Genomic DNA, 26,413 nt, shown 5'->3' on the forward strand with positions numbered 1-26,413 from the left:
GGGAAAGAGGGAGTTTAAATACACAAGAGACCAGAGGAAAACAAGGGACAGGTGAACCCAGTGAGTGGTGATTGTAGATCGGAATAAAGCTGGGTGAGGTGAGGTGATAGAAAACAGGAGAAACTAACCAAAATAAAAGCCTGAAACAGGAAGCAAGTCCACGAATCATAACACTATGTTGTATAGAAAATAGGTCTTAAGAAGTCTTTCTGGATAAAAAAATCTGAGGCAGGATCCTTAGGTTTTTGGGTTTGGGTGCTTTGAGGCCCAGGTCTTGGTTTCTCTGGCAAGAGGAAGTTTAACTGTATTTTTTTTAAATTAATTATTATGATTAAATGTAAAAGAAACTTTGTTTTATAGTAAACTGATACAGTACTAATTGATTGATTTATAATCACAGTAGGTCATCCTTTCGGTGATAGCACAAGGTATGACATGATGCTGACAGCACCTCTATTTTTAAGGCTTCATTGTTCACTGTAATCATTTATGACTGCCAGCTGTAATTTGTTCAGGCCCAGTGAGTCTAATTGTCCTTGGACTTTGGTCACAGTGGGTCAAATTATGCCAGTGTCCTTTTCACAGAAGGGTTCATTGCTCTCATATCTGTTACAAAACAGATGACACTGGTCTGATTTTGATGAAAAATACATGCGTACATTTCAGAATTGGCGCAACTTTTCTGATCTGATAACCTCATTGAAGATTAAATTTACAGCCACTTTTATCCAGTGGATTTGGCTCAGGTACATACAGTAGATAGCAGGGCAGCATGGTGGCACAGTGGTTAGTGCTGGCCGACCCAGGGCCTTTCTGTGTGGAGTTTGCTCGTTCTCCCTGTGCCTGCATTGGTTCTCTCCGGGTACTCCGGCTTCCTCCCACAGTCAAAAGACATGCTGCTTAGGTTGACTGGTGACTCTAAATTGCCCATAGGAGTGAGCGTGGGTGTGTGGTTGGTTGTCTGTCTCCAAGTGTCAATCTTGTGATAGACTGGTGAGCTGTCCAGGGTGTACCCCACCTATTGCCCAGTGTCAGCTGGGATTGGCTACAGCCCCCTGAGACCCTCATCAGGATGAATGGCATAGATAATGGATGGATGGGTAGATGGACATAGATAGCATTTGTGTGCGTAGTCTGACAAAGGGTTGCGTATACACCTGCTGTTTTCCTCTGCTGTTATCTTGAGGTTTTAAATAGGACCAGTTCTGTAGTTTTTCTTTTGTTTTTCTGTTTTCTTTTGCATTTTGTATTTTCATCCGCCCCCCCCCCCCTCCCCCCTTTTCTTTTCTGCTTTCTCTTCCAATCTTTTTTCTGTTTGTTGTTCTTTTCTCCCTTTCCTCTAGTATGTGGCATTTGGCTCCCTATTCTTCATTCTCCTCTCCATCTCCACTTTCTGCATGGAGACGCATGAGGCCTTCAACACCATCATCAACAAGACAGAGAACGTCACGGTGGGCAACACAACTCGTGAGGAGAATGTATATGAGGTGGTGACTGACAATTGGTTGACATATGTGGAGGGCGTGTGCGTCATTTGGTTCACCATCGAGGTCCTGCTACGAGTCACCTTCTGCCCAGACAAGTTAGAATTCTTCAAAAGCGCCCTCAACATCATTGACTTTGTTGCCATCCTGCCCTTCTATCTTGAGGTGGGCCTGAGTGGTCTGTCCTCCAAAGCTGCCAAGGATGTCCTAGGGTTCCTCCGTGTTGTCCGATTTGTCCGTATCCTCAGAATCTTTAAGTTAACCCGCCACTTTGTGGGTCTCCGTGTCCTTGGCCACACCCTTCGTGCCAGCACCAATGAATTCCTCCTGCTCATCATCTTCTTAGCCCTTGGTGTTCTCATCTTTGCCACTATGATCTACTATGCTGAACGAATTGCCGCAGACCCAAATGACCCAACAGGCAGTGCCCACACCAACTTCAAGAACATCCCCATTGGATTTTGGTGGGCTGTTGTGACCATGACCACATTGGGATATGGAGATATGTACCCAGAGACGTGGTCAGGGATGTTGGTGGGTGCGCTGTGTGCCTTGGCTGGTGTGCTGACCATTGCTATGCCTGTACCTGTCATTGTCAACAACTTCGGCATGTACTACTCCTTGGCCATGGCCAAACAAAAGCTGCCCAAAAAGAAGAACAAACACATCCCCCGAGCACCCCAGCCAGGGTCCCCCAACTACTGCAAGCCAGATGCCCTTGCTATGGCTACTGCATCACCACAAAGAATCTTGGGAAATGTCCTTGGTGGAGTGATGGGATCTGGAGGCATAGGGGGTGACTGTCCTCTCGCCCAAGAAGAAATAATAGAGATTAACAGAGGTGAGAGATTTTCATGTCAAATTTCTTTTGAGAACAAATATTGTGACAGCCAAAAACACCGTATGTGAATATGAATATGTTAAAAGGTCAAGCTTCAAGTTTTATGTCCAGGTTGTATTGTGTAGTTCACAGTTTTACAGTCAAAGTAAACTGGTTAAAACTGACAGTCATGCTTTTGGAAACTGTTTACTGAATGCACATGCACACTGATGATTCTGGAGGTCTGGTGGCTAAAGTGTCAAAAGACAGAAGTGGGAGTACTGCATAGTTGATTGTGGATCCACCCTGGTGAAATCACTGGCCCATCAGAACTCATGTGTAAATTTTGATCAACTTGTAGGTCCATTGTTGCCTTAAGGCACCCATCTGTCAGTGAAGAACAAACACTACATGAGGAAAATGAATGGAGTTATCTATTAATGCAGCTTAATACATCTCAGTTTGGACCTTTAATGCATTGCTTTAAAGGCTTAGTCATCAGTGAGCCTGAACATAGTGGTTTCATCAGTGCTTTTATTACATCCAGTCTCCTTGGCTCCCTTCCAGGCTAAAAAGGTTTCTTGTAGGTTGTATGTCATTTTATTTTATTTTACAGGAAGTTGTATTAATCAGACTTCTCCACAGTACCAACACCACATGCTCTAACATAACACAACAACAGACTTGCTTGGTGGCATACTGTATTTTAATATAATGTCTCTGTGCAAATGCGTGACATCTGTAGTAGTCATCCCTGATCAGTAATCAATGCAAGGCAAGGCAAGTTTATTTACATAGCACATGTAGACAAATCAAAGTGCTTAGCACAATGCACACAAGTAGATAAAACATTAAAATGCATATATGGATAAAACATTAGAATGCAAATTAGAACAATTACATGACAGCACAAAGTAGCAACATGCAAGTGTAGATACATAGTACTTTTAGTATAGCTGTGGATTCTCACTGCTCTCAATATACTTGTACCTCTCATGTACTTTTTTCCAGAAAATTTGAAACATCGATGTCGATTAACATTAGTGATCACTCTACATGATTGGCAGTTTTACAGGGAGCCCTCTGACTTATTAATTTCTAGACTTGTTTGTAAATGTAATGATAAATTTAGATTGACAAATAATTATTGATTAATTACTTGATCTATAAAATGTTAAAAAAAAAAAAGCAGAACCTTACGGTATGATATTGTCTGACAGCAAAACAAAACAAAACAAAACAATGCCTATGTTATGTTGAAAGTGACTTTACAGTCTGTTCTTGTGTTTAGATAATTTGCTTATAATTTTCCTGTCATAATTGTATTTGTTGTTAATTTGTCTCTTTTAACAGAAGTAAAAATGTCAACCTGCAAAAGATTTATTGCTTTATTTGAAGTGAAAAAAATTAATACAAATTTATACCTGTTTGTGAAAGAATACATACAAGATACTCTACTCTGTGTTTATTAATTTATTTTTTGTTGCCCTTCACCATTCCTCTAGATTCCAAGCAGAATGGTGATGCAGCCTCAGCCGCCTTGGCTAACGAGGACTGTCCCACCATTGACCAGGTGCTGAGCCCAGATGAGAGGAGCCCTATTGGCCGGGGGCCTACCCGGGAACGCTACCAGCAGGACCGCGCCTGCTTCCTTCTCAACACCAGGGAATTCCGTGCCGCAGATGGGAATGTGCGGAAAGGTACGTGTCGCATGAGGAGACAGATACATGTACATCTTATATAAACAGTTCCACACAGCAAGATGCCAGGCACAGCATCCAGTGTGCAGCTGGTGCAGATTAGTACACATACACTATCATATTTGTAAGATTATAATAATATCATATCCAAACATCTCGGTAAGATGGTTTGGATGGGAGAACACTCATGCAACCTCAACTACAGACAGAGTAGAAATTTCCAATCACAGCTAGCAGCAAAACATCCACGCACATGCAGTCGTACAGTTACAGCACATGCAGATACATTAAGCACTTCTGCTCTGCTCTGTTTGTTTTCATCTCTTCATATTCATGTTGTCTGTGTCTCCATCATTGCTTGGTTTCATATTTTATTTCTTCTTTCAGATGAGATTTTCTGTCCCTCTGCTTCTCTATTTTTTCTTTCTGTTGTCATGGCCTCGGTCACATCTTCCATCTTTCCATGGTGTCTGTGAATTTTGTTCTGTGTTCCATAATGTCACATCCATTCATGCTCATAAATGATCTGTCTTTCTCTGTCTTCTGGACTCAGACAGTTGATCATGCATTAATTTACTTCTCATCACTTCTGTTTCTCTCTCTCTCTCTCTCTCTCTCTCTCTCCTGCCTCACATTATCCCGGTTATTTTGGCCTGTCCCCTCCCCTCTGTGATGACTTTCCCTCCCACACCTACCCCATATTTCCCCCTCTCCCTAACTCCCTTTCTGCACTGCCCCATCTTTAAACCCATGTCTTTATTTCTCCCTACACTTCTTTCCCCCCCCCCCTTTTTTTTTTTTACCCCATGTGCATTATCTTCATGTTCATGAAAATCCAACACCTTGATTCATTTACTACTGCAACTCAATCACTGCCACTGCCACCAACCTGCACCGAAACACTCCCTCACACTCCCTCCAAACTTTCAACACCCCCCTGTTTACAACAAAGTAGAGGCAGCGACCCTGGCACCCAACCCAGACTCCCCTCTGACTGAGGATTGGTATAAGATGGAAGGGTCTCTGTTACAGCAGGACCTCAATGCAAACTCCACCTCCTCCTGGATCAAACCATAGACCAGAGGTAACACTGATAAAGGTTAGAAAATAAAGGAGCCAACTAGATTTTGAATGAAACCATTCACAAAGTTTGTTCTGGCTCTCCATGAAATAGCATATTTTGCAATTACACTACGCCCGTACAACACCTACAGCTGCACACCCTATGCATGACTTCAAATCACAGATACACACCACCATTTCCACAGTGTTGTGTTAACATGTTCTTATGTCACATGTGGAGTGTCTTCTCTGTGCCCTGAAAGTATGCTATCAATTTCAAACTTTACATTAAGAGATTGGTGCAAACAGTTGAGCTAAGGTTATTTTTTAAATGAGAGTATTAAGGTTTTAAGGGTCATTATCTGATTGTGAGGTATTTTATCTCATGAAACCTAACCTCGGCCTCATATCTGACCTGCATACAAATTTGCTTTCTTATAATTTTGTGAGCTTAGGGACAATCTCAATAAACAATGTACAAGATATAAAAAAAAAAAACATGGAAAGAAACTGAGATTGTTCTGTGATATACACCCATAATGAGTAGTGTGCACAAATATGTGTATACTTGTGTTTATGTGTCTATATGGGAACTTAAAACATGCATACAGTTGTGAGTTCAAGTGTGTATCCATGTGGTCGTGCACCTGTGCAGATACACCCAGCAGCACAAGTGAAAATGACCCAGTTGTCGTGTCCTGTGTCAATGATTATTAAAACATACACTGAAGAAGACTGAACGGGAACAGCGGCTCACATTGTTGTCTGATGTGCCTCTGTGTTGTTGTTGTCTCTCTCTTCAGGTTGTGTCATATCACGCGTGTGTATGTGGGCTTTTTCATTCTTACATGTTATACATAACTGTGTCTCTGTCTTCTCAATGCCGTCTGAGTGTTGTGTTTGTGTTGTTGTGTGTGGCTTAATTTTGTTTTTTCCCCTTCTACCGTGTTTACTCGTGTTAGTCCCTACCCCACGGACCTCCGCCTTGGCAAACATAACCACATGCTGCAATTTAGATACAGTTTGCCTTGAAAACGCATTCTTCTTACATTTTTATACACAATACTGTATGTACATGCACTCATGCACAGGTTTAACTGACACTCTTCATGTGCATATCTGTGTGTACATGTACCTTGTTTTATGTCAAATCAGTTGGCCAGCCTTGATAGCCTTCCACAGGACACTGATTGCAGTGTTATAGGAATGTCATCTTTCCAAGGCCCAAGGTCACTGGGGTCAGGATGGTAGTCAAGGTCAGGGGATAGTACCTCTTGAAACATGCCACGCTATAAACAGGCAACAAGAATTCAACACTGTTATCACACTTGATGTTTTATGTCAGCTTTGCAAACACTTTGCGAGCACTTCATAGTTATTGTGATGCTGGTTTACTAAATATTGTGCTGCGAGCGTGTAATGGATCTGAAGTACTATTCCCTAGACCATGTAACTGTGCTTTCAGCGCCTAGTGTAGTCCAAAGTTCAGGACCTTTTTGTATTTGTGTTGTGGAGTCCTGGATAGAATTTAAAGGGTTATAAAGCTGCACTCGGTGACTGAAACACTTACTGTCGAGACAGACAAATACTATGACAGATCTGATTGAAAAGTAGCCACATGCTGTCTAAGGTAAGCAAGCCTTCAGCTGTCCAAGCCCTTCACTTAGAGGTCCCTGACATCGCTTCAGTTTCAGTGGTTTTTATGTATAAAGTGCAATTTAAGTGCTACAAAAATCCCTCTTTAGAGCAAATCAGGAGCCCACTGAAGAATATAAACACTGGAGTCACTCGAATGGGAAGTTGTACACTGTCATTTAAACATATAGGTTGGGGATCTACAGTGGTTCTAGTCGGTATTGATATATTCAGCCTTGTGCATCATCAGAAAATGAGCGCATACTTGGTGCTTACAGTAAATACCAGAGAAATCTGATGCACTTCTTTCCATCTACTGAACCCGATCCTCCAGCATTTGATAACAAGGTCATGTGTATACAGCCCTGTGTTAGACAATCTGTCCAGTGTTTCCACCCTTTGTCCCGGTGCAGTTGTAAATACAGTAAATACATGGCTATGTACAGAAAGTTGTATACATCGCTGTACATGATTATCAATTACTTAACAGAGACAAACAGTACTGAACATCAAGAAGAAACATTGGGTATATGTCCCTGTTCTCCTCTGATAATGAAAATTCTCCTTGTTTTTAAAGAGGGATTGTCATGCTGTCTAAAACCCATTCTTGTATGTTTCAGTTGTGATTTATTTCATAGATACACACATAAGATGTCTTTGCCAACTGCTTTTATTCCAGTTTCTTCTCTTTGATTGTTGGCCATTTGACTTCCTGTGCACCCAGTGCAGTATGCATGGCTCACTCGGGTCAAACGGTCAATCACCCCTTTGATTGCCCACTCCCAATCACTCCTCTAGACCTTTCCTCAAGGATTGTCCTCTTCAGTCTCGTTAGGGTTCTGTCTGTCTCTCTCTCTTTCTCTTCCTCTCCCTTCTCTCTTCGTTCAGTTTCTCACTATGTGTGCCAATTATTTTGTTCTTTTATTTCGTAGGTTTTTGTGCTTTTTTATGGCCTGTGTTTCTAACATGATGTGTACATCAATAATTAATTTATTATGTGGTGTATTATGTAGTGATTTCTGTAGAGGTTTGTGTTTTGATGTCTTAGTGTGAATGTTTTGTCTTTTAATGTGTGAAGGATTAAGTTCTGTTTATTTTTAATGAATATATTTTTTGCTGTTTTCTGTGGTTATGGTCTGTTTAATTTGGAATGTCTTTGAGTTTTGTACAAGTGTGTTTTGTTGTCTGGTGTTTTGACTTCCCCCTATGTTCTTCCTGTGTTTTGCTCTGAGTTTTACCATCACCTACTATCTGCCTTGTGTGAATTGCAATGATAACATAAAATACCAACAAAATTGTGAGGTTAACACAACAATGGCACTAATATCACCAATTCAGGACATTCTCAAGGACTAATTGGACAACAAAGCTTGTTGTTCTTTACCAAATTCAACCAAACTCACACTATAAAAAGATTTAATGTATTTTTGACATGCGAATAGGGATTATAATTTTTATTTGACAGTTCAAACCCCCCAAAGAACTGAATTTCTGCTTTGCAGTTTAACACAACATTGAGCTAAATTTACTTATAAACAAGCTAGTATATTTAGCAAGGTGCATTCTTCTTTTTATTTACCTAATGGTTAACTATTCATAATTGTACTATTGATTCGGATAAATTGATGGTGGAACTATTTGTCAGGAGTTTTAGTGTATTTGCCTACTGGCCACCACCACAACACACCTGTTGTTTCTGCCTGTGTCTTAGCAACATTATTCACTGTGGTCAGTTTCTGTTCAGTTTTATGTGACACACCTCGGTACAAGTGGCTGTCAAATCAAACACAACATATTAACTCCAAATGTAACTCCTAAAATCTTTCTAATTGGTGTGAAAATGAGTTTAATGTGGTAACATGTCAGTGTCCTCTTTAAGTCATACGCATTATGTTAAACCTGTTCAACATCATCATGCATGTTCTGATGTGTGCAACAGTATCACTTTGTTTTTTACAATGTTGGCTCATCACAACAATCTGCAAATATTATTTTGCCTGAGCCAGATTTTTTTTTAACCTTATAATAGAAATAATATGACATGATTATATGTACAGTATGTATGTCAATGTTTATTTATAAGAAGTATATATATGTATACAGTATATAAAGCATTAATTGGAACTTGAACTGTAATACAAATGTGCTCACACAGATAGGTCTACACACAGGTAACAAAAAGACATGAGAAACAGCTGCATGCCACCTAGTTTCCCCAAAAGATAACAGAGGTACTCTGTGTACTGTGTGGACATATTGTGGTAGAGGTTGATACATCTCATTATGGGTAACAGGAGATCACCCTATCCTAACAGGCATTTGAGTTCATGTAATGATAGAATGATAGTGTGTGGCCATGCCAAGAATAGCATCTGAACTGTCAACAAATTCTTTGCATCCACAACAGGCACACAGTCATACAATTGCAGGATGTATGAGAAGTAAGTAATAGAGGTGTTCAAGTAGTTTTCTGCCTTCTGTATACTGTACATACAATATATATACGGGAATATTATATATTTTGTTCACTCTATTTCATTTTACATGATTATTTCTTTGAGTTGAGGCAGAATATTTGCAGCTTCCCTCTCTCTGTTTCTGTGTTTTCCCTCTCCATAACCTTCTCCCTCTGTGATTAACACTCATTCTCCATCCCATCCCCAGGCCGCCACTGCAGCGCAAGTGTAACTAAAGTCTGACTATAGGTAGGTATGTATTCCATCCAGAGTGTAAATTAAGTGTGACTTTGGGTAGGAATTATGTCATCATTGAATACGGCGACAGCTAAACTCACCATTTCCCCTGACAATCCCAGAGCACAAAACCCCTGTCGATGTTGCTGTGAGTACAGCAGTTAGCACAGAGAGGAGGCCGGTAGCAGGCCGTGACACACTGCAGTGGCTGAGACACAGTGTAAACATTTGAATGGTCATTTCTGAAAATGGTTTGTCTTGGATTTTTATCAAGCAGTGCTTTTAAACACAAGCAAAAGCAAACTAGTGCTGTTGTTCCACTGCCACCGGGAACCATACTGTAGCTGGCCAGCTACTGGCCCCGCTACACATTTGTGTTTCCATTGCACAGTGTAAGTGTTGCCATCATGGTGCTGTCTTCTGCGTGACCAGAATGGACATCGGTAGTATGTGTGCAACAGAGCAAACATGGATTTGACAAACATAGCTGTTGTACTGGCTTCATTTTATTTCTTCATAGTGTGCTGCCATCATCTTCGTTTTCTTTCTTTGTTTTTTTAAGAGGGCAGGTATCTTTCTTCAACTGAGTAGCGCTCTTTGGGGCCTGCTTCTGAACCACATATCATGCTTTTCAGGCCAGTTTCAGCTGGACACAGGTCTTTTCTGAGACAATGGAAACACACAAACCTCGGTACGGTTTGGGTACGGAACGGTTCCCGGTGCCAACGGAATGACGGTATAATGTACCCACGACCATTTGGCAGCCTGACTGCTCATGCATATATATGAAAAAAATTCTGCCTGGTCTACATTTTTCTTCATCAGTTTCACTTCATCTAATCAACAGATGGGAACTTTATTTTCCTCTCTTATCCACATTGTACTCATGCTGCATTTAACAAGTGTTTCAAGCCTTTTAATTCCAGACTTAAAAGGGACAAATAAAGGGCATTTATTCAAAGCATCAGAGCCAGTGTTAAAGGCAGAATTGAGTCATGCAATACGAACACCTTTAATTTCAGTAGCTTAGTCTTTGTTTGGTCATAATGGATGGGAAAAATAATGTTGTTAATGTCTTTATCAAGTGAGCAGTGTTTTTTTTCTTTCCTCTACTCTCTTTGCTGGTTTTGTTAAGCACTTGGAATATTCTCAATAGAATCAAAAACTTTTGTTTTCTCAACATTATTTTTATGAACGTCTATAATCTGTACTTCAGATATGTAGCGCATTTGTCACTGTATTTAAAAGGTGGCATGAGTAAAGCGGTTTCTATGTAACAGGCTAAATTACTCAGCTTTATTTTTGTATTCCTACAAAACATATTTTTATGGCAGAAATAAGGCATTACAACTACAGTATCTCTTTCATAAAAAAAGTTAATGAATAAAAAATCATTTTTTACACATTCACATTTTGGTTTAAAGCAGTTGCACATTCAATAAAAATGAATTTAGATATGTTAAAGTTGTACCCTTAGAATTTCAGTCCTGGTTGATTTGGTTACCTCAATGAGCAGTTGGACTTGTGCAGCCTGTTGCAAAAATGCTGAATATGTCTAGTGTCAAACATATTTTTGATATTTTGAGGATTGTTGTGACAAATACATTTTGTTTCCTGTGGCTGCTTAACAATAAAAGCCACCCCATGTTTTGCCATATGGAGCAGCAGCAGTAGGATGTTCTTCTTTCATTAGCAGAAACCCAATGTAGCTCTGAGCGTCAGAGAGCAAACAGCACAGGATGAGGGTGGTAAAAATCCTCTGTGTGTGAGAAGGTGATTTGAATCCAGTACCAGAATGGCAGACTCTGTCACTAACAATGATGTTTTAGACAGAGAATTACTGAATGTAATTACATTAAGAGGAAAACAATGCAGAGTGTAAACAGCATCAACATTGTTTAATTCCATAAGAATTATAAGGATTAAAACTGGCAGTCATCACTAAATTCTATAGGTCAGCCTGCAGGTTTAGCACATAATAATAACTTTATATTAGCCATGTCTTGTTTTAAGACATTATTTGCTTGCAGTCAGTAGCACTGTTTGCAGTGAAAGTGGGGTGTTTTTTCACTATATTGTCCTTGTCCCATATGTTGTTGCCCCCCAAACCTGACTCATCAGTTGTCACAGATATGGATATAGCTGCCTTTTGATGTAACCTGATAAGCGGACTCGATACATCTGGGTATTATATGTACAATAGTTTTGAAGCTGAACTTGAGAATGTGGCAGCACCACATATTGGCCAGACAGCTTCTCAGATATCTCTGTGGAGCATGCTGGATAGAAAGCCAGTGACACTCTGTCATCGATACTGGTGTGCCTGAGCTAGTCACAGAATAAAAACAGATGTGTAATCTAGAGTGGTGGAGTTGGCAGCTATGGACCAGAATATTGCCTAATTTTTCCATTTGAACAGGAAGGAACAAAGGATGTCATACTGTACCAGTGATTGTTTTTTGTTGTCTGTGGTTTTGTGATGGTTGGAGTTTGACAAATATCTCCACTATAAATTGATAATTTTGTCATACTTTGTTAGTATAGCCTAAATTTTACAGCCCTGCATTAAAATTACATTTCAACTAATATAATTGCTGATAAAACTGTAAAACTCCAGCCATTATAGGTCACTTAGCCATTGTTAGGGCAGATAGCTGCTACCTACCAATGGTGTTTTTCACTTCACCTGATGCAACAACATTCCGTCAGCACAGCATCACCTTCTCTTCTCGCTGCTTTCTACGGTACAGGGGAAATTCAGTGTCTGCATGCTGTGTTGTTGCACACCAAAAAAACAGCTGGAAAGGACACAAAAAACCAATGTGCTATTTGTTTATTGTTAGCATGCTGTACCTTTAACAGTGCAAGTAGTAACCTGCACAGCCTGACTTTGTCAGTAAACCACACATGGTTACTGTGTCATTTCCCGCTGTAACCAAACTGATCTCCATTACAGGATGCAACTACCTGGGGGATAGGAAGTGTTTTTTAAATGTTTCAGGGAGGATGTTTTTATGTTGGCCATGTGAAGTTTACAGGACCCAAAAGCAAAATGCTGTTTATAAACTTAACTTAACTAGTGGTCTGAGCTTTTTTACTTTAAACTTCATGTGGTCATCTCCTACACTCTGTTGGTGATATCGCAATATTTTCTACTGTGTGTTATTGTTAACCTATATAGTTCTGGCCAGTTGTCTAAAACACCTGACCACTGCACATTATGCTTCACGTGATAAAATGTTGGGTGCTTTATTCAACGGGTCTACTAATTGCTTACTATTTAGGAATCTTTTGCTTTTCTGTTTTTAAAAAAGGCACATCATAACTCGCATTTTCTTGTTTTGTCTTGTCTGTCTTGTCTTGTTTGTGTCTGTCCTCGTCTGTCCTTTATATGTATTTATGTTTTGAACAACTTCTTATCCTTAATTTATTCTCTTCACTTATGTGCTTTTCTATTTGATTTCTTCATTTAACATCTTAAACCTCATGGCCATTTTTCAATACATTATAACATTCATAATAAACCACCTGAATATGGAAAATTTGTCATAACATGCCCAAACATCTCAACAATGATTTCCTCTTAATTTATTTGTTTATGATGGCAAAACAATAACATACAATTTATTCTAATGTATCTATCAATGATTACACTTATTTTCTTATAACAACAGGCTATGAGAAATCTCACAGCCTCAGTAACATATCAGGAATGGCCGGGTCAGCGTTGCGTCTTGCTCCTATCACTAGCCCACCCTTTGAAACCTATGAGACCCCGGGACCACTGCGCCGCTGTCGTTCCCCTATCCCTTCCATTTTGTAGTTGAAAGGTTGTTTCTGATCAGGTGATAAAAGATGCAGTGGATTAGCTATGGTCTGATCACACTAAAGCCTCCATTTGGATTGTACAAAAATGATAGCAATAACATGAAAATGAACTTGAATGTAGAAAGAATGATCTCTTGTCTTCTAAATCCATTGGTTTATGATGCATGTGTCAGATTAGCTGATGGGGGTCAACTATAAATTTTAGTTTTACAGATATACTTATTTTAAATTATTTGAAGAAATGTAAAAAAAAAAAAAAATTGGTTTGATGATGCATGTGTCAGATTAGCTGATGGGGGTCAACTATAAATTTTAGTTTTACAGATATACTTATTTTAAATTATTTGAAGAAATGTAAAAAAAAAAAAAATGGTTAGTAATTGAAAGAGCCTCAGAGATTATAAAAACATGAGAACATATGCACAGTTTCATTTTAAAACTTAGAACTAAGTGTGTAGATAGACATTCATTTTTGTGTGTTCTGAGCACACAACATAGTCCAGAGAAGATACTTCAGTTCATTTAGCCAAAGATAAAAAAAAAAGTATTTATAGATTAGACTGATGTTGAATAGATTTCTACTTTGTCTTTTGTGAATATTATATGTAAAGTGTAGACATCATTTTGCTAATTCTGAAAATTGCCTCTATAAGTCTGTATTAACAGTTTGAATCTTATTGTGACATCATTGGACTTTTTATGTTTATAGTTTATGCGGAAAAGCTACGTGATGTCAAAGGGTGAAAAAAAAATTCCCAAACCACAGCTTAAATGAAAGAGAATACAAGTATTGTACTACTTTAAGAGCTGTCTTAATTGTCTGTAATTGTTTAGCCTCACAGGATAAAAAAAAAAGGTATCTTGTGTTAATACATTGCTCCTAGGATCACATATATGCAATTGCCACCTTACAGTGTACAGTTAAAGGTCTATTCAGTCTTTTCCCTGTGAAGGATGTGATGTAATATTTATGTCTTCAACACATGCAATAATTACAATCATGTTCCAAAACCAAAATATTTGTTTCATTAAATGCCTCAAAAATATATGTATTTTAATAATTTATGAATACGTTTCATTTACTTATTGTTATGGAGGATACCAGTGGGCGGGATGAGTTGGTTAGAGCTGGGTGTAAGGTCATGTGATTGATAAAGCGATTGTAGCACTAGCTCGTTTCTTTTTTCTGACTTCAGCTAAGAGACCATACAAACAGGTTGAACAACAGCTGTCCAGCTAGCTACAAGCTAACTAATAATGTTATGTTTCCAAAAACAAATGCACAATTTAGTCATCACATCCTCCAGCTAATAATTTCTGTTTAATGATAGTGAATGACTGAGTAGACCTCTCAAGAAAAGCTACTGAGACTGTCATGTAAATGAAATATGTACTTGTAGGCCTAAGAAATCCAGATGCAATGTACTCAAATATTCGGATAACTACTTATATATAGTTAAAATAAATACAGGCACATTACTAACAACCTTTGTTAATTTACTAACTTTTAAAAGATGCATGTTGGCAAAAAGATACAGACCAAAATCCGAACACATTAACATATGAGACCACTTGATTAAATACATCTCCAGCATAGGATGTTCAGCTTTTCTAAATACCTGTTTTGCTCATTCTTCACTTGTGGTTTTTAAACATAATTTTTCCATTATTTTTTGTTGTTGTTGTAAATGTTAATATAAAACAATCAAAAATGATACATTAAAATGACCAAAAGCAATATGTTTATCTGTGAAAAAATATGACACTGGTTACAATATGACTTAATCATTTTAAATAAATATTTTAAAATTAAATCTTAGTCAATTTATAGTTTTTACTTTCTCAGATTGCCACCCTATGTTAAGGTGGGGGGGGGGCATTAGAATGACCCATGACCCATTCACATATGCAATAAACATGCAATATTACTTTAATACTGAGAAACATGCTGTGCACATACATGTGTAGATATACAGATCTGTTTTTAATCTTAAAAATGCACAGGCTTGGCTCTCTACTTATTACTTTTGATTTAGCTGTTCTGAAGACTTGAGCCATTTGGCTTGTTTTATTTTCAAGTCAGTGTGGCCTTAGTGGTCCTTTAGACTTTTTAATGTTTTAGTCGCCTTTTGTTGTGTTTTAGTTTTGTAATAGTTGTATATATTTTTGAACCTCTAATGCACATTTCATTGTAAAGACTGACTTTTCTGTACAAGCGATTATCTAAAATTACATTTGTCAAAAAGATGCAATGTTGAATTTAACTGTACTTAAGTTCTTTGGAAAACTGAAATGTACAGTAATAAGAAACTATTGAAACTAAGTACTTTAGAATCTGCTTTCTTTTCTTTCTTTTTTTTTTTACTTTTTGCATGTGTAAAGGCAAAGTATTTCTGTACTTGTTTGGAGAGTCTTACTGCCATAACCTGTGGTCCTGATTGCCATTTTGTCTAAAAATCGATGTGCTTCCAGACACCTCAATGTTGAGAACTTAGATATGCAGTATTATGACTGAGGATGAAAGCTATGACATTGATTGAATGTTTGCTCGCGTCTGTTGTCAACTGGAGTTGTAGTGTGTCATTTAGGATTGAAATAATATTCAGACATATGTTACTGTTACTTGCACATTTTACAGTTGTATTTGCTATAATTTCATGTTGTCTGAAACAGCATGCAGAGCTTTGTTTTTCCAGGCATTTTTCACAGCAGCTCCTTTGTCAGCCTGAAGTTGTACAGTTAAAGGTTTAGGGATTTTTTGGGGGGTGGGGGCTTTAAGTTGTAGAAGCACCTTCTGTGAGTATGTAAGGAGTAAAGTGTACAGTGACACACACGGATTGGCCCGAGTTCAACCCTCAAAGCTTATCCTAGTCCACATCAGCAAACCTGAACTTTGGTTTGTAATGTCTTTGCTAGCATCACTTCTTTCCATGCACAAAACCTCATTAAAACTTTCAAATGCACATACATATTGTATAATCTTAAAATGCCTCCACAGTGTGGATCTTACGACTTGTATGCGACTTTATTTGAAGTGAACATTTTCATTTACAGCCAGGGAAATTTTCTTTCTACCTTACATGTCTGCAGTGAATGTTATTGTTTAATGCAACACTTAACACTTTTGTTTTAACATTTGTGATTATAGATGTACCATATGTGTTCATATTTACATCAAAATGGATTTGAATATTGTCATAACTGCAGCTCTTTTGAGTTTAAACAGTCATGTCATGTGCAAGTCACCTACTGTAGGGCACTACAAGTGTTTAAATAAACAAAACAGGCAGATATTGTAAGTGCCTCTATGAGGCCCCTATAGGCTCTGATGTCACTTTAGGAGTTCATGCAAACTAGCTAGATTTAACTAGCTAAACCCTTGAGAAAATGCTTAACAGGTCAGTCACTATTATTGATTATTGTATATATCTGTATCTACACATATGAATACATTAAAGTCATATGAAATCAATATCTCTATGTCTACTTTGTGAGTGTGGGTCAGGAAGCTTCATAATGATTGTCACAGAGCTGAATGATTTAATATGTATGTCATCAGAAAGGTGTATGGTATTATCCTGCATGTAGCTCAGTCAAATACCAGCACCAGTCAAGGACCAAACCTGGCCTTCTAGTTATTATACTGTACACACATATTAGAGTTATATTTCATAAACAAGGTATGCTTATTTATTGCCTTACTGTAATGACAACATGGCATTTCTGAGTGTGTTCTTGGTTCAGTGTTGTTTAGATGAAGAAGACCTGGTACATGGAGTAAATGCACTGTATTCTAATGAATGTAAATGTGCAGTACATGTAAATATTTCAGTGGCTGTTGCAAATGAAAAGCCTGTAGAGTGGATGAGCAACTTTGAGAAAAAAAATGCAGAGGCTGTTTCACTATTATATTTGAATTTAGTAAGTGATACTGAATATAGTCTTTCAGTTTTTGAGATGGAGGAGAGATGCTGTTTGAGTGACAAAGGTTAAACCTCTGTGTGCCTTTTACCATAGTGCATAATATGGTGTTACAATCAGATGATTAACCTAGCCTGCAATGTCAACCTCTTTTTTACAAGAAAGAGTTTTATTTGATATTGTGTAATGTAACTTTGACCTACTAGTATCATCAATCAATACTGTGTTCTGATTTACAGTAATGTAATAATGACTTGTGTAACAATGCAAAGAATGCTTTGGCACTGTTTCAGGGCATTACTGGTACCAGTGCAAAGACAGAAAATACCAGAAAGGTCTGTTCAATCTCCAAACAAATAGTGGTGTGCTAGTATCCAATAAAGAATAATAATGTCTTTAGACTTGTGAATATGTGCACAGCTTTGTGAACACTTAAAGGGTGGTCACCCATCAATCCATCCATTTTCTATACCGCTTATTCCTGAATAAAGTTGGGGGGAGGGCCGGAGCCTATCCCAGCTGACACTGGGCGAGAGGCAGGGTATATTCAGCAATCTCCATCCAGAGACAAAAACCGACAATGAATTGCCTCATGGTTAATGTCTGGCAGCTGTCAGTCCTGGATCAACTTATTTGTCTGCGCCGTTGACCTCTGTTGTTGTTCAAAAAATGATTAAACACATCAGTGAAACACACCGCTGCACTGGGGGACAGGTTTCTTCATTAGTAAACACTAGACCTGAACGTGAGGAGCTAGCAGAATGTAAACAAAGCTGGGAAATCTCATAAAATGTCTCACAGTTGACTCTGGTTCATGTTAACTTCAAGAAATTATGGCCGCTCTTAGCCTTTGGGACAACATAGCCAGGTCTGGTGTTTCTTTATGAAAAGGGGTGTCACCCAGTGTGTTTCACTGATGTATTTTTAATAATTTTTGAACAACATTGGAGATCTGTTGCACAGATGAACAAGCTAATCTAGGACTGATGGACACTAACTGTGAGCAGAGGTAACTCATTGTTGATATTAGTCTCTGTATGGAGATTGCTGAAGATACTATTAATATAGAAAATGACTGGCCTTGCCCTTTAAGTGTAACATAGAAGAGGGAATATACAAAATTTTATAAATCTTTAAATCTAGCAGTATGACTGCATTAAATTATTTGTGGGTTACTGCAGACATATTTGGGAACGTACACAGTTATGTATCTGAGATCAGGATCCCATAATACAACTTTAAACTGAAATCAAAATACTCTTATTACAGTCTATGCTTAATTCCTCATAATGTAAACCACAGTTGCCGTATCAGATATCACATGTATACACTCTAAATCCATAACATTTACTGCACAATAGGCCTTTGGAAAATATACTGTAACTGTCTTGCTAACAGCTTTTCTCCAGAGAAAATGGCAACTAAAACTATGCAGCGGAAAACAGAAGAAGAGAGGAGCGAAACGAAGAGCAGATGTGAAGATCGAATGCAGCTGCAGTAAAGGAAATGGTTGTATTGAGGGTTGATGTGTGCCAGTGAGACCACAACAGAAGTGTTTAATCTCCCAGTAAATAATGCACAATGCTAGCACATGTGATGCAGGAATTGCTTGCCATAACTGTAAGTAAAGAATTAAAAATGATCAACCTGCTGTTGTTGACAGACTTTTTACTGATATCGCAAATGTGTTTGCATGGTGCACAGATAAAGGGGATTAAGCCTCCTGAAATGGTGTCCGCCAAGATTGTAATTCAACTGCTTGCTTCATAAAATACAAATCCCTGTTTAAAAAATGAAAACTTGCCATCAAAAAATGTGTTTTTGGCAAAGTATACATACCGTATCATTCAAATGAAAAATGATGCACACTCATACATATGCAGACATGCATTAGTGTGTCACCTTGAAATGCTCTGTTCATATGTCACTCCTGTGATGATGATGGCTGTATTTGTTATGAGTTGGCAGAGCAGAGGGCAGTTGGTTGGAGTCTGTTGTTTGTTTTTCCAATATTGTCAGCCTCCAGTTTTATTGTCACCATTTTTTGATTTTGTTGTTCAGGAATAACTTGTGTGTGTGTGTATGTTGGAGGCAGTCATTTTTGTAGTTGTACTAGAGTTGCCATTACAGTTTAAATGTTTGCACTTCATTCTGACATGCACAGTTAACCAGCAGTTTCCAGGTAATAGGAATCCCTGATTAGCTCCCTTCTCTACTGTCAGTAACACTATAAAACTGTGTTATGGAAATTCAGAATATGATGGAAAAAAAACCCCATTGACCAAGATTGGTTTGTATTAATCTAGCACTCTTATACTTGTGCTTACTTGTAATGTTAAGTTTGGATTTCACTGAACATGATTTCTTACAAATAATGCTTGTTTTCTGTGAACTTCATATTAATGGCTTTCTGTTCTTGTCTTTACAGTGTTAAGTTTCTAGCATTCGCCTTCTCTCTAATGAGGAGTCAGTAACTGGTAAACACAAATTTGCGGCGGGAGCCATGTAAGCGACAGGTGTGACAAGGATGGACGGTTTTAAAGGACATCTTTGGGGTGACAAGAGAGAGACCAGAGGTTAATCATTAATTTAAGTCATGTGGTCTGCTCCTCATGTTGTTACCAAAGCAGCCTCTCGGAACTCTGACCACACTTTGAGAACTGTCTGACTGACCTCCTTTTTGTTCCTCCCCTTTTTGACTTTTTTTTTTTCGAGCAAATGGACGGAGCATTGCACTGACACATTTTTGGAGAGAAAAGGACTCCTGATTATACAGTACATTCCAGATAACATCTCTCTGATCACATTATGCTTACCATCTTGTATGATGACCAACTCAGTCCCATCTACAGTGCTGAACAACTGAGCAACTTCACAAGTTACCTAAAAAAAAAAAACAACAACACTTGTCTTCACAAAGGACTGAATGAACAATGTAGCATCTCTGCTAACATTCTGTAGCATTTGTTGGCTGTGAAATAACTTGACTTAATCCACCAACAGTTCGAAATGAGACAAACTTTATGCATTCATGGGATAATTTAGATGTCATTTTTCCTCTTGAGTTCCTCTCCAGTGAAGGAAAAATAGAGAGAGAGAGAGAGTACATGAGAGACAAAGGATTGGTCTTAATCATAAAACACCTGACTTTCCCAAAATTATGTAATAAATACAGTGGATATGAAATAAATCAGAAATGCACAATTGCCACACTATAGGTCCTCAACCAGGTTTAGGACATACGTGTTTGCCATCCTAAGTTGCATATATGCACCAATGTTTCCCTCAATTGCGTCTCTCCTTGTGTCTTAGTCCCACCCACGTAGGATGTGAGGAGACAGTGCAAGGAACAAATATGAGGAGAGAGGAATCGAGGAAGCACGTTCAGAGAGACCTGAAGCATCCTTTCCTCCGATCCTTCATCTTAAGCGCCCAATCACCAACTGACTTTCAATAAAGGGGTGTGTCGGTGTATAAGACTTTTGCAAAAAGACGCTCTCATGTGTCCTCACTCATGGCTTCTCTGGCAGTCTCCTCGCTCCTCAATCTTCAATCTTCATAGCAGATATAATAGTCATGGACGTCCTTGAGCCTCACTCAACTGGAAAAACCTCCGGGTCAAATGAGGTTTGAGGAGTGAGCAATGATTATATAAGAAACTTGAGATGCGGCCTGTCTTCCATTCCCTCCTGTCAGACTGAATCACTGCCCTCCTCCAAGTAGTGAGATAATCAAAAACAGCACAGAAGATAAAATTGAACAAATCAAGCACATGTAGCATCAGCTCCAACAGGTCATGTACTGTATGGTATTTACTGCACACTTACTCACCTGAAACACTTGTCATAATAAAATGGTGGAAAAAACAAATTTTTATCTCTCATGTACTAACATTCATGTGGGATACCAAAGGTCCTGTAGCATGCACCTGCCAAATGACCTTATGTATTGTCTTGTAGATTAGAAGAAGTATTAGGATGAGGTTTGTATTCACCCTCATACAGGCCATTGTTTCTGTTTGGTACAAAGTCATTCCTCTAAAAGAATTTAGTCCTTTAACTGCCACTAGCAAACCCATTCCTGTATGTGCATTTAAATATTACAAGTATTTCTCTCATGTCTGATTGACAGTTCTCATTTATAAGGAGCAAAAGGACTGCCTCGAGGAGACAAAAGCCCTGCAGACAATTGTCAGTCTTTCTTCAATATCAAGGGACACTAGCCAACTAAATTACAACAAAAAGGACACCCCTACAACAAGGACGCTTTTTACGTCTCATAAAACTGTCCCATTAGGCGGAAATTCTGTGTGATCGTTTTAGAACGGGACCAATCAGATAAATGCTCCCCTGACACAAAGGCCAACACTGCCAATAATGCACAAGAATCCCCAGATGCATACTGCTGCATCTCTCTCTTGTCCCTCTTGCTGCCAATGACTGCTTCACTGGCAAGTTTATGTCAAGATAAGGATGGCCCAAAAGGCAAAGGGTAAAACAAGAAGAAAAGGACCAAGAGTAGAGCAAGTGTGGAAGTGTACAAAGAGAACAAATCTATATTTTGATAAACAAATCAACTATCCATGGCTTTGTAGGAAGTCTGAGCAAAATCAGGTCCTGAATGGAAGAAATAAATAAAAAAAAATAATCTGATGCAAATGTGAATGGGAAATGTGGTATTGTGAAACGGAATCTAAGACCTGGAAAAAGATGGGAATCCGGTATTTTCTCATGAGGGTTGGCCAAAGTTGTTTTCCCCACAAGCACTGAGAAAGATGACTCAAAGACAATGAGCAAGGACAGACTCTCCTTTAAAGACATGGAGATGACAAAGGACGGCTGCTGAGCTCAACAAATGAGAAAAAGATAATGCATTTTTGTAACTTTGTTTACCAGCATGACTACTTTGCATGACTGTCTTTTCTGCAAGCCCTTAGTTGAAGACAAGGGTGCTAGAGATACAAAAAAGTATATATAAAATAAATTTAAAAAAATGTTATATGCAATTAATGTTTTAAAAAAGATTATAATGAAAGAGAAGAGCTATATTTTGTTTTGAAAAGTGAAAAAATGTGAATATTGAAATGTATGTTTGCAAAGTACACCCTGAACTATGTTTCATTTGATGAACTCTCTCTGCTACTACTGCCCTACATCCCTCATTCCTGTTTTCTTGACTGCTGCCATTTTTACTTTCTGATGCATCAAGCAGTATATTTTCTAACCATTCAATCAACAGTGATGATATGAGACTTTGCCAAACTATAGCATTTGTGCAAAAGATGTTTATTGTTCATTACAAAGTCCACGTTTTCCTCCTTGAATCATTTGCACAGCTACCGTAGCAGCAAAAGCAACCACAGCAGCAGCAGCCCTAAGACAGCAGCTCTCCATACCACAACTCTGATTGCTTTCATAGTTAGCTTTTTTCTTTGGCAATAATACATGGTTGTCATATGATTGTAGCAGGGCAAACGGAGAACCTCGAGACTGTCTTCAACGCCTCAGTGTTAAAGAGATTTGTAAAGGCCTTGGAAGCTGGGATAGGCAGCTCTGTTCCACTAGTCCTCAGTAGAAAATGAAACAGTGAAGACCAACAACAGACTATAGTGGAGAACAGTCTGGAGCAATTTTAGGTTTGCATCGAGCCAACTGCCATTCCAAAGTTTGCTTGTGGTTTAAAGGACTCAGGTGTGTTGACAGTGTGTGTGTGTGGATGTAGGTGTTTTTTTGCTATTTTCTTCTAACATAAAAAATTCTAATATATAGATGATGATAATGTGAACACCTCACAGTGATGTGTAATAAACGCATGCATTATGACTTGATAATCTCTTGAGGGGAATGGAGTCTTGACATATCCCCCTAGCCTTCATTGTTTGTCATGAATCCAGTCATAGAAACGATGAACACTGTGCCGTGTTGTAGAGCAGAAACGTCTTCCTTTGAGAGGCAACTGAAAACTACTCACACTCACAGTGTCAGCATGAGTGTGCAGAGGTAGCTCGTCTTTTTTTTGTTTGTTTGTTTTTTTTTTTTTTAAGATGGTCAGGTCTTTGCATCCATTGTTACCCATGGAGTTACTGTCATCCAGCTGGCTAGCTGACAGCTCATTACAGCACACACAACGCAGTCATGTGAGCACCAATCAAAAAGACCCAGAGCTTCCAAAACGATGTCAATGAAGTACTTTAAGTGTGAGAAGGAGAAGATGAGAGATACAGTACCAGTGTCCACCGAGGGGTAAAAAAAGCATCTCATTGTTGAGTCCTCTTCAAGTACCTCATTTTTGGTTTGGTATTCCAAGTGAGTTTCAGGCCCTGCTGGTCCAGGGCTCAACTCAGGCAGCTGAATGGTCCTCCGTCCATTCTTAGTACATTGTAGTTGGAGGCTTACCAGAATATGAGACTCAGTGGTGTGATGTAGACTACAGACTATTCGAGTTTTCTGTCAGCGCTGGTTTTACAGGGTCTAGAACTTTTGTCCATTTGCAAAAATGGTGCGTAGGGTTTTGTCTTTGTCCCTTATCTTTTTAAACTTCCAGTTTCTGTTCCCATTTTGGAAGGCATTAAGCAGCTGTGGCTTTGATGGTCACAAAGATGTTTGTTAATATTTCAGAGTTAATTTTCTAGCAGTGGTGGGCACACTAGCAAAAACATTGTGCTTCACCCAGCAGTTTGTGTTTTTATGGTCAAGTACTGTCCTTTTCTTTTCACAGCTTTCACTGTTAGGTTTGTCATATCTTCATTCTCTGCATTGTGACTGCTCTGCCAGTGCCAGGCTTAAAAAGATGTCTTTCTTTTTCTATTGCATAATACTGCCATTTGACTTAGTCATGTTGAACAGAATGCATTACAATGTTGAGTGCCAAGTCTGTTTTATTTTCTGAAGTCTTTGGAAAATGTTTTCTAGTGTTAAAGATTTCCTGCCTAACATTCACATGACCAAAAGAACAAAACTGCTTTACATGTTTTAATCCAACAGCTATTATGTGTAAAGATGATATTATAACAAGTCCACTGCAGGTGTTTGAAGGGTGTTATATGGTCCTTGAACAGCACATCCTCAATTATATCTTATTTATTTATTTATTTATGTGCCTATTACAATTTTTTTTAATTAAATGTTTTTGAAGGACACTGTAGGCAATCTGCACCACAAATGCCACTGATTGACACTTACTGTATGCTCCCTGAGATGTACTGTCATCAGTTCAGGTGATTTAACAGTCGCACTAAAGTCTTTTATTTTACAAAGTGATAAGCCCAGAGTTGTTTTAGAGGAAATGTTATCATACTGAATAGATTTTTCTAATCTATTTAATATTTTATTTTAATTAGAAATGATGTGATACATACCAAGAAAGTCATGCTAATATACATACATCTAATATTACAGACTAACATCATACAATTACATAAGCATTCCAAAGATAAAAGATGTATGCTCATTTTACATGCCGTCAAATTGTATAAAACAGACTTAGGTACTAGTCCATTGTACTGCGGTCTTAGTAGGAGAGTGAATGGGGAGAAGAGGTGGTCACTGGAGTATCTGGTTGTGACTGATGCCGGATTTTATTTTTGAAATGTTTAAACACAAAGAACAACTCATCAAGAACTGTATAAAGTATATTTCAATGGAATGTTCATGATCTATCTTTTTATATTTTGAAGAAAAAATAGAAACATATCAATAAAGTGGCATAATTGAACATATTTCTACTATTGAGACTTAAAATGTATGAATGTCAATGAGATCTAATGTGAACCACTCCATAGCAGCTTGAATGAATAACTGATTAACAGTCATACGATGCTTTTTCAGAAACATTAAAACTGCTTAAAATCATTGAGATGAACTTAAAATAAATGAAAAAAGTGATATCAATGGTGTGTCAGTGTGTTTCAGATTTCTTACTGATGGCATTTGTGCTCATGTGCATACTGACTGATCTAGTTAACACTATTTATCCTTCTGTCAGGAACAGGATACCGCAGATATCAAATAACTGTAACTTCTACAATTCAAGAAACAGGACACCAACATGTCAGAATCTGTAATATTTTTGACATAACTGATGCAGAGTAATTTTGTCCTTGGGCACAATGACAGAAATTGTAAGACCGGACAAGATAAAAGCAGAATTTGCGGTAGCATTGTTGAGGTAACTAAAAACATGAGTCATATAGAATACCACTTAACATTGTGGGTTAAAATGTTGTTCGACAATTTTTTATGTCATATCACAAACATACCAGATCACATAGTCATTTATGGCAAGGGGGAAAACAGTGAATTGTAAATGTGGACAACTAGTTTAAAGCCCTAGGAGAATTGACCACTCAGTGGAACCAAATTACTACATAATCTTGTCACTGCTGTTTGGCAAAATGTAAAGAAGCCATTGAATCATATGACCACATGGCAAGAAATAGTAATGTGGTCTGATGAGTCATCTGTTTGCCATTGTTAGATAGCCAGTGTCTGATTTAAACTGTTTTGCATGATGAATGTGTGCTGGTATGTGCAGCCATCTCCTGGGAATTACAGTGTCTCATGGTTGTTCTGCATAGCTGCATGAAAGCTAAAAGAATTAAAGCCATTTTACAGTTCTAGAAGCACCTGCTTCTGTGTCACGTTGTTCACTTAACCAAGATTTTGATTCATATCAAGACATTTTTATGAGGCATCCTTTTGGGGTTGATTTCACATCCTTTACACCTCAAAGAGCACCAGAGGAATTGCTTCCTGTATTTGATTAATGCTTGATAAATTACTGATTTATTTTGTCCACACTGTACATATCCTTCAGCTTACAGCTTTATAAGTGTTGCAAGCAGTCATTTGATGACATGATACTGCATGTCATCAAATGGGAATGTATAGTAGCAGCTCAGTGAGCAGTGTTTTTCTGTGACTGAAGGCAGCTTCTGTGTGAGGAAATGTCTGCAGAGGCCCCTTTTCGGCTTTTTTCTCCTCTGTGCCAAAACATCACCTCCCTCTGGTGGTAACACACAGGAGTGACTGTGGTAGTTTCAGACGGATGAGGACCTATGACTTGTAGAAATGATTGGTTGTTATAATCTTTGTTTATTTGCTTGTTTTTTTTTCTTGTTCATCTTATTATTTTAACCATAAACTCAAACTGAAAATTTGGAGCGTTCAGCCTTTTAAAAACACTCTCCATGCTAAATTTCCACAAGCTCTGTTGTTATTATTATTATAAAAAGTGTGATTGAACCCCATGATATCATTTCATATTTAAGAT

General features: G+C 38.2%; 1 protein-coding gene across 12 annotated transcripts in view; it reads left to right on the plus strand.

Moving 5' to 3' along the window:
- LOC109963610 (potassium voltage-gated channel subfamily C member 1-like) overlaps positions 1-25,032 on the plus strand; it is a 66,050-nt gene extending 41,018 nt beyond the window's left edge. For 2 of the 12 annotated variants that reach the window (XM_020606286.1, XM_020606275.1), the window contains 3 exons: positions 1,344-2,325; positions 3,810-4,004; positions 5,870-13,060. In XM_020606286.1, the coding sequence (XP_020461942.1) occupies positions 1,344-2,325; positions 3,810-4,004; positions 5,870-6,270 (1,578 nt within the window). In that variant the 3' untranslated portion in view covers positions 6,271-13,060. The other 10 variants (XM_020606280.1, XM_020606283.1, XR_002275420.1 and 7 more) reach the window with 10 other exon arrangements.
- Positions 25,033-26,413: the final 1,381 nt, after the last annotated feature.

The sequence above is a fragment of the Monopterus albus genome, unplaced genomic scaffold (genome assembly GCF_001952655.1).
Source record: "Monopterus albus unplaced genomic scaffold, M_albus_1.0 scaffold76.1, whole genome shotgun sequence".
In the NCBI taxonomy this organism is placed as follows: Eukaryota; Metazoa; Chordata; class Actinopteri; order Synbranchiformes; family Synbranchidae; genus Monopterus; species Monopterus albus.